This window comes from Panicum hallii, chromosome 1 (genome assembly GCF_002211085.1).
Source record: "Panicum hallii strain FIL2 chromosome 1, PHallii_v3.1, whole genome shotgun sequence".
NCBI lineage: Eukaryota > Viridiplantae > Streptophyta > Magnoliopsida > Poales > Poaceae > Panicum > Panicum hallii.
Window position 1 is genome coordinate 1,256,042 of NC_038042.1, and position 13,882 is coordinate 1,269,923.

At 50.9% G+C, this 13,882-nt stretch overlaps 2 protein-coding genes and 2 non-coding genes across 4 annotated transcripts; 3 read left to right on the top strand and 1 right to left on the bottom strand.

The window, feature by feature from the left end:
- Positions 1-5,348: 5,348 nt before the first annotated feature.
- Positions 5,349-8,330, bottom strand: LOC112883831 (probable alpha,alpha-trehalose-phosphate synthase [UDP-forming] 9). The gene is made up of 3 exons (XM_025949080.1): positions 6,430-8,330; positions 5,708-5,993; positions 5,349-5,627 (listed from the first exon to the last, which is right to left on the bottom strand). The coding sequence occupies exons 1-3, from the start codon at positions 8,328-8,330 to the stop codon at positions 5,349-5,351; spliced, it is 2,466 nt and encodes an 821-aa protein (XP_025804865.1).
- A 3,521-nt stretch (positions 8,331-11,851) lies between these two features.
- On the top strand, positions 11,852-12,896 carry LOC112883624 (ubiquitin-conjugating enzyme E2 28-like). The gene is made up of 3 exons (XM_025948965.1): positions 11,852-12,062; positions 12,184-12,311; positions 12,435-12,896. Exons 1-3 carry the CDS (start codon positions 11,993-11,995, stop codon positions 12,681-12,683), a joined length of 447 nt encoding a protein of 148 aa, XP_025804750.1. The 5' UTR covers positions 11,852-11,992; the 3' UTR covers positions 12,684-12,896.
- A 66-nt stretch (positions 12,897-12,962) lies between these two features.
- Positions 12,963-13,044, top strand: TRNAS-GCU. Its single transcript has one exon. It is a non-coding gene; the product is annotated as a tRNA-Ser (tRNA).
- Positions 13,045-13,113: 69 nt separating this feature from the next.
- Positions 13,114-13,186, top strand: TRNAE-CUC. Its single transcript has one exon. It is a non-coding gene; the product is annotated as a tRNA-Glu (tRNA).
- The last annotated feature ends 696 nt before the right edge of the window (positions 13,187-13,882 follow it).

Consider the following 13,882-nt stretch of genomic DNA (forward strand, 5'->3'; position numbering starts at 1 on the left):
CGTGAATAATTTATACACACCAATATCAGGAAATGGCCCAAAAACCAGAATATATGTCGGATATTCCGGGTAGGTAGAGGCATTACCGAAATTACGTAACGAAGGTAAAGAGTATAAATACCCTATCTTTTACTGTAACTGGATGACTTTTTAAATTTTAAGAGTACATATAAGGTTATCCCGTTAAGTTAGAATACCATTTTCACTTTTCTATTTGGAGAAATATTCTTTGGATCCCAACAGCCATCACAACAGATGCAAGAGGTTGTTGGAATGAGAACCGGGAAGTTTGAAGAAAAAAACAAGAGGAGCTTAGCTGGTGAAATCTTTGGTGATGCAAATATGCAATGTCCATGCTTCAGAGCTCTCAACCCAACAGGGACGAAAAAGTGTTAGGTTGATCCCCACTTGGATCGTCCAACAACCAAGCCGGACTCAGTCTCGCGCTCGGATCGGGGGGCGCCCAACCCAAGCATGGTTGGTGGACCCCGTCGCGCAGCGCTATAAATAGAGGTGGGGACCGGCGGCACATAGTACGAGGTTCACCGTACGCCACCAACACCTCACCGAAAATTATAGTCCCGATCCGACCCATGGCAGCGCTGAAGCGGTGGGAAGCGCTGCCACCTCTGCACCGCGCCGCCGTCATTGTCGACTACATCCCCGACCTCGGCCACCGCCCCTGCGCCGCCATTGATCTCGGCCTCACCACCGCCAGATCGACATTGCCGCTATGCACTCCAACACCTTGAAGCCCGTGGTCTCTCTCTCCCTGTCTCACTATCTCCCTCTGTATCTTGGTGTAATCCAAGAACCATGTTGTTTATATTCACGAATTGATGTAAAAGCTCCACTGATCTATTCCTAGATGGTACTGTGTGATCTAACAAAAAGGACAGGCACAGCATACAAGGATGTCTACAGCTTACAGTTAGAAAAAAAAAACTGTTATGATTGTATATTTTCAAACAAGCTCTTGTTAGCAGGTACAAATAGCAAAGAACATGCTGAAACTTTTTTCCAGTTAGCTCACAGTTGAAGAGGCTGGTAAGAGCAACAACCTGCTGTCTACAATGCACAAGGTTTGATCCAAACATATACATGGGCACGTACAATAAAACTAATTCGTTCAATGAAGAACTCGTTAGCTAGCGCTATGGAAAGACTCAGGAATATGCTTAAGCAAAATTGCAAAGTGAGACGATGAAAAATAATTTCAGAGAAACAAAGGCATTCATTCCAATTGTAGTTCTTTCTGAAATTTGTACATGTTGAAGCCTGAATGTACTCTGAAGAAACTGTAAAAAAATAAATGCCAAACTGAATTCTGAGATTTTCCATGGAACGGGCCTCAATAAACTGATTCAGAAGTGTTGTGATACACTGATACATCTGAAGTTCTGAACAATATGCAGATTTGTCAGAGTTGATATGAATCTTGAGTGATACCACAATTTGTCTGTGGACGTACTGTAATTGTTACTTGCCCATGGTAACAAGGTAACCTGAATAATCTAAGGGCAAACGTTGAAAGAAATGAAATTGCAGCAGCATGTTGTGTTAGTTGAAAACTCCGTCAGGTACGCGAGAACAGAGAAATTTGTTTGGACACCAGGACAGGGATCAACTTCTTCACGGACGTTCTCTTGCATGAGATCACAGGAGGAGGAGGTACTCGAAAACCTGCAATGGATGGCTGCATGTGCTTAAGCGAAGGGCGCCGCTGCTCGGTGTACGCGCTCGGCTCCGATGGCCGCCAAACGGCCATGATGAGGACTTGCTGCGTGAGCAGCAGAGAGTGAAGGACTGAGATCCCAGGGCTTGAGTGCATCAGATGGAGATGGGGCCTCGCACTCTCTGCGAGGAAGGAAGGTGGGGAGGGCCGCGACGGCGAGGGGCTGGCGGCGGACAAGCCGGAGGTGGAGCGGAGGGACGGAGAACCAAATTCGAGTTCGCCACCAGGGGGCATTTTGCATATTTTCGGATCGCGATTATTAATCACCATCCAATTCAGGGGTCTATATGTAAATATTAGGGGTAGAATGAAAATATTTGGATCGCGATTAATCCAAATCAGGGGTCTAAATGTAAATAGTAGGGGTCTTATTATAAATATTTGGATGGGGCGTTTCGTAATATTTTGGACGACGCCATCGGAGCCCGCAAGGTCGCCTTGCCGCCGGTGACCACCGCTCGCCCCTTCGCGCTGCATCCCCCGCGAGCGAGCTTCCTCAGTCGCGACCTCCGGCCACCCTTGCAAGCGACGGGGTGCCCTAAAAACCCCCAAGACCAGAAGATCCCACAACGGCCGCTGTCGCCATGAAGGACGATGAGGACGAATCGCACTAATAGTAATACGGCTTATAGGCTACAGCTCGGTGGCGAGATCTGGATTTTGACTCGTTGCTGCACCCATCGTTACAGAGTGAGTGTGGACCGGCCGGAGATCGACGGCAGGGCAGTAGGACACGAAAACTGCTCGTGTTGTCCTCCCGCGTGCGTGATGCATGCATCCGCCATGGCCGCTGGAAGAAGCGCTCAGGCAGCAGTGTGACCGTTGGCCTGATTCAACGTCACCTGTGGCCGCCATTGCAGTTGACAGGTCAGGCCTTTTCGTTCCGTAGACTGCACACGGCAGGTCAGAACTTGGGGCACCAAAAATTTTCCCCGGACGAACAGCTAATTTCAGTTGGCGGTTCTTGGTTCTGAATAGAACAGGCCAGCAATTCAAGATCGAACTAAGGATCTGAGAGGGGAGGGATATGAATGTGAATCTTTTGTTTTGGTCCACCTAGTTGGTTGAAATGGGCAGGGGGGCCTTCTGGTCCCTTCTCAGTGGGAGCACAGCAAACGCAAGAGGTTGTTGGATCGAAGAAGAGATCGATTAGCTGGTGGGATCTTTGGTGATGCAATGCCCATGCGTCAGAGCTCTCAGCCCAACAGTGACGAAAAAGAAGAGCACAACAGAAAGTGATGGCTGAACTTGAGGTTTTGTTACAAAACAACAGCATTCTGTAACTGTTTGTCCCTCCTCTCATTTTAAGTTCGCTCACAATTGAAGATGCTGACAATAGCAGCAATCTACAGCGTACAATGCAACATTTGGTCAAAACAAGTACATGGGCGCGTAAGAGAGAACTCGTCAGCTAGCGCTATATATGAAAAGATTGACGAAGAATATGCTTATGCAAATTTTGAGCACGATGATGGCAAAACAACTTCAGAGAAGCAAAGCCATTCTCCAGGTGGTTATATATGTTAGTATGTTCTTTCTGAAATTTTCCTTTGAAGTTAGAACAGCCTGCAGGCTACAACTACAACCTGATGGGCTGCGTCATTGTTGCTAGGCCGCCGGTCACGGCCTTCTGGATTTGGGCTGAATCCTCAGCACCGCACAGGGAGGGAAAAACTTCAGAGGCCATAACTCTATCTACAACTCTACCTAGATTATTCACAAAAAAAAAAACTAGATACGAGTAGTAGATAGAGGCACACCTACTTGTATCTATCTAGTATTTGTCTGTCTGCATTCAGTCGCGTACGTCTCTGAACGCTATTATCCCAGCTGAATTGTCTGTCCGTGCCTGCGTGTCACGCCCAAGAGATACTTAGCTTTGTCATGGGCTGCGCGCGCACAGGGAACCCTATGCAGTCTGCACGGATCCATCCAGCTACTCAAGGTGTAGTACTCGCCGTCGTCCGTCCGGGCGGTCGCCGGCGCCGGCGGTGGTGATCAATCGACGGCAACAAGGACACGGATCGGAGCCGCCAGTCGGCCGGTTGCTCATCATCATTATCGGTACATGCGGACAGGGGTACCTCCTGCTATTATGTCCAACCCGAAGAGCGTGAGGTTATACGTAACCTGGTACTAAGCCTTTGGGTGACGGAGCGTACGGCCCGGACCTGACAGCTGGGGTCACGGTCTCCTGACCTTATCCCGTGCTCTAGCAGGTCCGGCGCCAGCATTGCTCCCATAAAGATAAGGTGCTCAGGAACGGCCACCGCGGGCCCGAACCGCCGCGGGGTGGTCCGGTGCCGCCACGTGTGGAAACCGGACCCCTAGGGGGCCTGTGCACCTGGGCCGACCTCGGGGTCCCAGACCTCCATTCCCTCCGGGGAGGAGGTCCGGTGCTGCCACGTGCCCCTGAAAAATCGGCTGCTAACCTAGTTCTGCCACGTGTCCGGTGGCGGCCAGCCTTCAGCGGGACGCCAGCCCAACTACCGCATTAAATGCAGGTAGGTGAGATGCGCATGCCCAAGGCAGAGCATGGGTTGCCCACTGACACGTTGGGCAGGTATGCTGATACCACGGTAAGCACGCCTGTTACCGAGGTGGCGCGTCGCATCACCGCGCTGCGCGCGGGCGGGCGGCGTGTAGTCACGTCACAGCGCCGCACACGTGAGCAAAGGGTAATTACGATCTGCTGCTGGAGGGCTGCGGCATGCGCTGCTACAATGTGCGCGGAGGCTACAGCACGGCAGGTCAACGTAGCCCCTTCGCCCTTCAGCGTACTACTACTAATCCGCTCCCCATCTCCTTGTGGTCGGTTTCTCGGTCCGATCGAGACCCGGGAGTCATCGTCATCCTATCCTGGCTGAACACAGATCGATCGAGATCGATTACGGCGTGCTGATCTGTTGTTGCACATCGATCGATCTCCTTCCTAGTGCATGGTCGGTCGCCGATGGGCGTGACTGCGTAGCTAGCGTCATCGCCCCCCTTCTGGTCGCCTGCTGCTTTGCATTGTCAGCTACCGACGACGACGACTTCGGGCGCCGCATATGTAATGTACCTGCGGACAGACAGACAAGACAGATATCTCTAGTCTAGATGCAGGCAAGGCACTCCACTGTCCACTCTTCAGTTCAGATTCATATATATATATATATATGTGTGTGTTCATTGTTCGTTGTTCGTTGTTGTTGCTGTTGGTGTGCTCCCAATCCATCTATCCATGGAAGCCATCGCCATTGATCACGTACACCACCAACTTTCCTGCGTCAGCTACAATGGCATGCAGCCCATAACTGGCATCATCAGACCTCTCCTATCCTGAATTCCTGATGCTTACATATACTCCATATACATACAACAAATTAGCACAAACAAAACATTTATATCATTATATAGTATATTATTGGATGATATATGTCTCTAGTAGCTAGTATATGGAGATTGTTTTTTTGTATATATTATTGTTCTTGCACACCGGTAACAACAAACGAACTGTTCTTAGTTTCTCGATTGAGATCTACTCATGCAATGCCGGTGAGCCACATGTGAGATCGACCTTGATCTCAGCACACGGCCGTCGCTCACTCTCCCACAGCCGGCGAGCAGCTAGCTAGCGGGCCACCAGGGCGGCGAGCAGGCCGACCACGTCCGCGGGCTCGTCCACGTAGAACGCCGCCTTGCTCGCCTTCCTCCCGACGGTGCACGCGAACACGCTCGCGCCCGCGGGGAGGAGCGCGCCTGCGCAGCCGCCGCCGGCGGCCCTCGCCGCCTTTGCGAGGGCCGCGAACATGGCCTCGCCGTCCCCCGCGCACAGCACCATGTCCGGCGCATTCCCGCGGCGCGCCATGGCGCCGAGCAGGCCCTCCACCGCCACGCCCCTGCTCACGCCCTGCTGAGGGTTCACTTGCCGATGAGCCCAAGAAATTCAACGATCAACAGAGAGATGAAACTGGTCGAGACCATCACCACCTGAGGGTTCACTTCCACGGTCTGGCTGCCGATGGCCATGGACGCCGGCTCGTTGGCGAGCACGCCCACCAGGTGGTCGTGGAGCTCCTTGGCCTGGCACGGGCCCAGGACCGGGTCCGCGTTCTGGTAGTGCCACGCCATCGCGGTCTCCTTCATCTCCATGTACGAGCCATGGGTTGCCTCCGAGTACTGCCTCGTCGCTCGCTCGGCCACCGCCTCCCATCCAGTGCCAGACGCCACCTCCTGATGCTTGTCGCTCACCTCCCATGGATCGTCCCTGCTCCACCTGATAGATGGATGCAGATCAAACGCACAAAGAGATCGAGTTAATCAGGTCTCTAGCAAATTGTGAGGATCAATACGAAGCATGTAAGATTAAGATGTGTATATTCTAGTGTGCTTGCGTGTACGCAAGCCTCTGCGTTTGTATTGTGTTTTCTTTATAAAAGAAAAGTATCAGCCTTACATCGGTCAAACCGTCAAAGTTACAAGTGGTTACTAGTTACTAGATCTGGCAAGTTCAGAACATCCTTGTACTTGTGCTCTGATAGCATACAGTATCTTGTACGGTTGTACCAGGTCGATCAGTTTTCCCCAAATCCCAGCGGATATGATAATCAATCAATGTCACAATGCAGGCAGGCTATATCTCGATCTCAAATCTTGACTGATCAGTAACTGAACGCAATGCAGGCAGTGAGTTCATTAAATTGTTGCTTTACCTTGTGAAGTAGCCATGCTCCGCGCAGATGCCGAGCTTCTCGCATGGAGCAAACCACGCCGCCAGTTGATCCTTGCGGCGGCCGCTGACGAGGAAGACGACGTTCTTTGGATCAGCGCACAGTTCATTCAGGAGGCAAAGCACTCCGCCGCTTGGCGCCCTCTTCCCCTCGTCCAGCAGTTCGGGCACCATGGTCCCGTCGTAGCCCAGCAGGATCAGCCTGCGCGCTGCGCGGCGGTAAGCCGGCCGGACGTGCTCCGCCGTGAGCATCTGGAAGCTCGGCCGCACCGCCACGGCGCGGTAGCTCATCCCGAGCCCGAGCCCGACGAACCCCATCGCCGGGTGGTCCCTGCAGGCGACCTGCAGGGCCTCGTCGAACGACCGCGCCCAGGCGGCGGCGTCGTGCGCGCTCAGGTAGCTGTAGTTCGTCCGGTGCCGCGCCTGCTTCTCCTCGGCGCCCATGGTGACCGCGGCGCGCATGGCGTCGGCCAGGGCCTCCGGGTTCCACGGGTTCACGCGGATCGCGCCTCCCAGCGACGCCGAGCAGCCGGCGAACTCGGACAGGACGACGGCGCCGCTCTTCCGCGCGCCGGGGGCCTCCTCCCGGCACACCGTGTAGAAGTAGGGGATCCGGTTGAGCCCGTCGCGCACGGCGCTGACGACGCAGCAGTCGGCGGCGGCGTAGTAGGCCACCTTCTCGGACATGGGCACCAGGCCGTCGATGGTGACGATTCGGGCGGACCCTCCTGCCCCGTCGACCCCGAAGCGCCTGTTGATGCGCTGCTCGATGCGCTGCGTCTCGACGCGGACGGCGTCGACGTCGCGGCCGCGGCTGCGCGCGGGGTTGTTGATCTGCACGAGCACCACCTGCCGGATCATGTCCTTATGCGCGTCCAACATCTTCTCCAGGGCGAGGAACTTCAGGCCCACGCCCTTGAAGAGGTCGACGTCGTCGACGCCCACCATGATCACGCGGCCGCGGTATGCCTCGGCGATCTCCTTGGCCTTGGCGGCGGCCTCCGGCGAGGCCAGCGCAGCCCGGAGCTGGCCCATGTCGACGCCGACGGAGAAGATCTTGACCGGCACGGTCCGGCCGTGGTAGTTGATGCCCATGTGGCCGTGAAGGGAGGTGTTGGAGATGCCGAGGAGGCGCGAACAGCAGGACACGAACTGGTGCGCGTAGTCAAAGGTGTGGAACCCGACGAGGTCGGCGTTGAGGAGCCCGCGGAGGAGTTCGTTGCGGACGGGGACGGAGCGGAAGATCTCGGCGGAGGGGAACGGCGAGTGGAGGAAGAACCCGACGCCGGCGCGTGGGCACTTGCGGCGGAGGAAGGTGGGGAGCGCCCAGAGGTGGTAGTCGTGGACGATGACGAGGTCGCCGGCGTCCGGGGAGATCACCTGGATCACGCGGTCCGCGAACTGCCTGTTCGCCGCGATGAACGCTCTGTACGAGGCGGCGTCGAAGCGCAGCCTCCCGACGACGTCGGCCGGCGTGAACGGTAGCATGTAGTGGAGCAGCGGCCACAGGTAGTGCTTGCAGAAGCCGTCGTAGAACTCGGCGTGGCGGTCGCCGTCGAGGTGCACAGGGAGGCAGGAGAAGTTCTCCAAGAGGTAGCAGTCGAGCTCGTCGGAGGGGACGATCTTGGATTCGGCCGAGGCGGGCAGGGTGCCGATGTAGGTGACCGGCGCCGGGAGGCCGCGCGAAAGCTGGAGCGAGAGCGCGTCGGGGTCGAGGGAGAAGGCGAAGCCGAAGGGCGAGTTCTGGTCCGGCGACGCGCGGAGGGGGAGCCGGTGGGCCACCACGATGCGGCGCGCCGGCGGGCCGTCGGCTCCTGCGACGGGCGGCCGCGGCGCCACCGCCAAGGAGGGGTTGACGCACGCGGAGCTTGAGCTTCCTTGCATGGGACGAGAGAGTGAGGTGGCTGGCGGTGGGGCCTTGCTTCCTTCCGGTGGTGGTGGGGTTGGAATGCCTGTGGGCTGCATGCTCACCAGGGGGGGAGGGGGGATATACCAGTGGCAGGGGCGGCTGGAGGTGCACAGTTGTCAGTGAATTTGCAAACTCGGACCTGGATTTTGTAGAAATTTTAACGAAAGGCTCTTCTCAAGAAGTAGAAGAACAGGATTGGGGGAAGGGATGGGGAATGGAGGGTTTCGAGGGCTCTTATGCGTAAAGGAACACCACGATGGAGAATGTGGTGTTCATGGATTAGGGGTGATCGAGCAACGATCGTCTCATCAGAGAAGTTATCCGGTCGGGTTGTAGAGCTATATACGCATGATTCTTGTTCGTTGATGCTTGGCGTCACGTTTGTTGTCCGATGTGTTTCTGGCGTATTCGGGGCGAGTTGGACCTAATTTGGACGTATTCAGAAGCCGTTCTTTTGGTTGGTACGTGGGAATGCCAGCTAGATCGAGCATAGCAACTAAATGTGTTCGTCGCACTATCAACCAATATGATCGTGAATGGCATGGCGGCTTTGTAAGGTTCTTGCATTATGTTGCGTTTTGGCGTTTGCAAAGATGATGACGCAATGGTGACGCTTTGCGCCATCCAGAAAGCATGTGACATGCTTGGAATACATTGGTTACAGTTTCTTCTGCCAATTATAGATGCTACCATCCAATATATCTACTAATTACTGATGATATGGCCGTTGATCATTGTATGCTAATTTGGACCTTTCAGGATAATAGTAATTGAGTTATATGTATTAGGATTTAGGAATTTACTTAGGAAGAAAATACTCAACCATATTACATAGGTTGAATTTTGAATATGTGTCCCATTCTTTTGACATGAGAATGTACATGTCATAGGGACTAAAATAGAAACTTTAAATTTTATATTAGCTTGGGTGGGAAATGTAAAGTGAACAAACATATGCTTGGAGCTTATTAAATACAAACCTTCCAAAAAGAATCGAAAAGATAAGCTAATTCCACCACAATTAATGCGAGGATCCTTCTTCTTTGCAGGTTTGGTATTAATGAAAAAGGATAGTTACGTGGCTGCAATAACAAATATGATATAGCATTTTGTTGTACCTGGACTGATTGTTTTGGATCGTTCATTTATGCAGGCTCTATGACGTAGCCAACTTATCTTTTATTCGATTGGGGACTCAGTGATATATGCATTTTTACGCTATAATATTAATGATCGTAGACAAAAGATTGGGGAAACTTTGTCATTGTAGATATCCTTTTCATGCAAAATAGGGGGAGATGGTATTAATCCAAAGGATAAGAGGCAATGGTACAGTGTGTCTCTTGAAACGTATTCACCTTTTTCTTTTTTTTGCTTGCTGTTCTCTTTATGTCTGACGAGTCTTCCTCCATTGCCTTTGATAACTTCTTTTATAAAACATAATGCTTAAACCTATGTTATTTACAAAAAAATATTACCTGCAAATCTTGTGATACAATAATTTTCATATGGAAATAGATAGCTTTGAGAGCACTAATGGTTAGATCCAATTGTACAAATATTTGACAGCATAGATTCTAAAATTCATACATGTACAAGTCTTAGAAGTAAACAATACAAGGTGTTGTATTTGTCATTGTGGTTATCTCTGCACTTGTCATTTTAGACATCAGCATAATAGCTAAAAAAAAACAAGCTATTGAGTCCATGTTTCTTAAAAGGTGAAGGCACGACATGTCCATTACATTTTTTTCGGTGGTATGTTAGTTTATCTTGAAGCAGTTTCTTATGACATGTTAGTAGTGCTGAAGCTATTGACGTTCATCCCATAAAGATATCAAATAGATAAAAAGAAAAACTGCACAGCCTGCTTGCCATCGTATACTATCCTATCTCTACATACCATTCTCACACGTCCCTCATCACCTTCTTCCTCCAGATTAGAGAGCTAGGATTCACCGGCAGCGCTGCCTTGTTATTTCCTGAAGATTGTTTGAGGATGGGTATCCATCCCTATCTCCCAAAGTCCCAACTCCCAGGTCTTCTGGTGACGAGGAATCTAGCTAGACAACTTTCTTGAAGATCGATGTTCTAATAATGCAGACATGATAGCTCATACATGCATGGCCAGTAAGATCGCCAGTTGCACAAAAGATCTGGAAGCCATGGCGACCCCGGCGAGCAACGCCGCCCTTCACTTGTCGCTGCTCTCTCGTACCAAAGATCTGGCGCCACTCCTCTCGTCTCCCATGGCGCCGCCGTACGTCGTCAGCTCCGATCCCTGCAGCGTCGGCCGTGCGCACATGTCCCGGGACGGCCGGACGAGGTTGGCCGGGATTTGTGGTGAAGGTGACCATGATCTCGACGGGGTGAAGGTGACCTGGTGGAGCACCTCGTTGCGTTATTGCATCACGCCAGGTTGAGGTCCCGACACCGACACCGCCGGCGGCACGTGAAGGAGGCGGCCGGAGAGGAGATGAGGCAGCCGTGGGTGCAAATTTGGATGGAGTTTGGGTGCTTGTGGGCCATGTAGCCACCATAGAGGCCCAAAGCACGGCAAGCCCACACGCCGCCAGCCCAGGTGCTGCAAGTTCTGGAATCTTGGCGGATGCATCGTCCATGCATCAGAGTTCTCAGCTGACAGTTTCAGAGAATGATAGAGTCAGAGAGCAGCAGCCTCACTTTGTGCATCTGAACAACAAAGTTTCATCCGGTGAAGGACAAGACGGTGGCAAAAAGAATCAGAGAAATACAAAAAAACATATCGTCAAGGTGATTATGTTAAGTTTGACAACTACTACTTCAGCAGAGGGGACTACTACACCCTGAACTTAGTTTCATGAACAACTATATTCCAAATTAAATTATGAGATCCATGTCAGTTTGCATCAACGAGGCCGTGACAGCTACCGTTCGGTACTTCTAGAACATACCGAGGAACCACACCAACAGGGAGCTCGCACTATATGATTTGGCCTCATAACAGCGAAGATGCTACTCGCGATAAGCTAGAACATTTTCGACAGTTCAGGCTACCAAGAACAGGCACCGACCGGATGTCTGACGATATTAGATGCAAAGATGATTTTTTTTTCTTCCAGTGGAAAATCTTCTCTTCGCTTTTTGTTGCCTCTGAAATGTACATGGAGGGATCAAGTTCAACGAACCAGAGCTGTCAGTGGTACAAGTTATGGCACTGCTTTTTCCCACTTGCAATTTCCCTTTTCGTCAGAATCTCACCTCTGTACTAGCTTCATGGTGAATACATCCTTTTGGAGCCCTAAATTCATTCCAGGCACAAGCGCAAATGTGCGACCGCTTATTCAATCTTTGCAGAGAATATTAGGTTTGATATTGTCATTGTTTATTATCATCGTCCTAGCCTTTTGCTTTCTTCTTCCATCTCATTCAAGAATCTAATGCCATTTGACCGTGCCCAAAAGGTATTTTCAGCGGGCAAGAACAAAATTCTTTCTTTGTGTGGGTGTATATATAGAGAGGCCCGGCGATCCTCGGTTCCCGGGCACCGAAACAAACAGGTTTGCTTCATTAGTTGTGTGCAGTTTGAGGCGTTCAGATCAGTAAGGCACACTTCATCTCAAGAACTATCAGGAACTAGTGCAAGGACCCGAGATCGATGGCGCTGCGGAGAATCATCAAGGAGCTCAAGGACCTGCAGAGGGATCCGCCGACGTCCTGCAGCGCAGGTATCGATCGATTTGATCTAGTAGACATGTTCAATCAGAAATACAAGTTCAGACAAACAAAGAAAGTTCGAATTTGATTTTTTTTTTTATGAATTCTGGTTGAGCTGTTCATTACGATCAGGGCCCGTGTCTGATGACATGTTCCACTGGCAAGCGACGATCATGGGCCCGAGCGACAGCCCCTACTCTGGAGGAGTGTTCCTGGTCACCATCCACTTCCCACCAGACTACCCGTTCAAGCCGCCCAAGGTACTTGCTTGCTCTTCTTCATCCGGTCATCCCTGACTGAAGAAAAAAAATCCAAAATTTTGCTGAATGCAATGCTAAGTCTGAGACGACGGCGAACTGAACGAATCTGAAAAAAAAAATCAGGTGGTGTTCAAGACGAAGGTGTTCCACCCGAACATCAACAGCAACGGCAACATCTGCCTGGACATCCTCAAGGACCAGTGGAGCCCGGCGCTGACCATCTCCAAGGTGCTGCTCTCCATCTGCTCGCTGCTGACGGACCCAAACCCGGACGACCCGCTGGTGCCGGAGATCGCGCACATGTGCAAGACCGACCGCCTCAGGTACGAGTCCACGGCAAGGGGGTGGACGCACAAGTACGCCATGGGCTAGGCAGGCAAGCTTTTAGTAGGCAGCAGGGGCCAAGAAGATCGTGAATGTACCCAACATCCATGAACAATAAGATTTTGCTTTAGTTCATCACGATATAACAGGCCTAGAGCTGGGAGATGCTCGGCGGCGCATCCTTCCTCACGAAGGATGATACATAGGATTGAACAATCATAAATTCAATTTTGATCGATCAATGGACGTTTTGTGTCTGAATCCATTGTTAATAAACAAACCGGTTAATCTGTAAAATACGATCTTATTCTTTGGGTATCCAAGAACGACGCTTTGGCCGAGTGGTTAAGGCGTGTGCCTGCTAAGTACATGGGGTTTCCCCGCGAGAGTTCGAATCTCTCAGGCGTCGTATTTGGTTTTTGCCTTTCCCTCTCTCTTTCCTTAATCTTATTCATAAACCATACCTTGGCATCCAACATCCGTTGTAGTCTAGCTGGTTAGGATACTCGGCTCTCACCCGAGAGACCCGGGTTCGAGTCCCGGCAACGGAAATCTTTTGCCAGTCCGTCCTTCCCTTCGCACGAAATTACCATAACACCTCTGCGCTCACTGCATTGGTTTGGGACTGTACACAGCAATAGGATTTATATTGTTTCCGTGAAATCATTTTTTGGTTCTTATAGCTCTGGGCCTGGGTTTGCATTCTGCCTCACTTTTTGCTGGTGTGAATTAAACATTATTGAGAGCTAATTGGTGTCCCCAATGAAATGCGAAACATTTAACACTTCTTTTCAGAAAGTTGATACAGATTCTTTCAACACAATGACGCGTGACAAAACAAAACTGAAAGAGTGAAATTGTTCACTCAAATCAATTGGTTCCAGTCTACTGCTGCGGTGGAAAGAACTAAGGGGGTGTTTTGGTTATATGGACTAAAGTTTAGTCTTTGTTATATCGAATCTTCGGATGCAAATTAGGAGAACTAAATATGAGGTAATTATAAAACTAATAATACAGATGGACGCTAATTCGCGAGATAAATCTATTAAGCCTAATTAATGCATCATTAGCACATATTTATTGTAGCATCATATTATCAAATTATGGACTAATTATCCTTAACAGATTCGTCTTGCAAATTAGCCTCTATTTGTACAATTAGTTTTATAATTAATCTATATTTAATACTCCCTTGGAGAAGCAGCAGTCAAGCACAATTTGTATGGACCACCCGATCCTACGCACAT

Excerpts from the sequence above, each read along its gene's own strand:
- LOC112883624 (XM_025948965.1), top strand. The coding sequence starts at position 11,993 with ATGGCGCTGCGGAGAATCATCAAGGAGCTCAAGGACCTGCAGAGGGAT. Across the intron at positions 12,063-12,183 it reads GCCGACGTCCTGCAGCGCAG|GGCCCGTGTCTGATGACATG; the intron begins GTATCGATCGAT and ends CATTACGATCAG. Across the intron at positions 12,312-12,434 it reads ACCCGTTCAAGCCGCCCAAG|GTGGTGTTCAAGACGAAGGT; the intron begins GTACTTGCTTGC and ends AAAAAAAATCAG.
- LOC112883831 (XM_025949080.1), bottom strand. The coding sequence starts at position 8,330 with ATGCAAGGAAGCTCAAGCTCCGCGTGCGTCAACCCCTCCTTGGCGGTG. Across the intron at positions 5,994-6,429 it reads GAGCATGGCTACTTCACAAG|GTGGAGCAGGGACGATCCAT; the intron begins GTAAAGCAACAA and ends TCCATCTATCAG. Across the intron at positions 5,628-5,707 it reads CCGTGGAAGTGAACCCTCAG|GGCGTGAGCAGGGGCGTGGC; the intron begins GTGGTGATGGTC and ends AACCCTCAGCAG.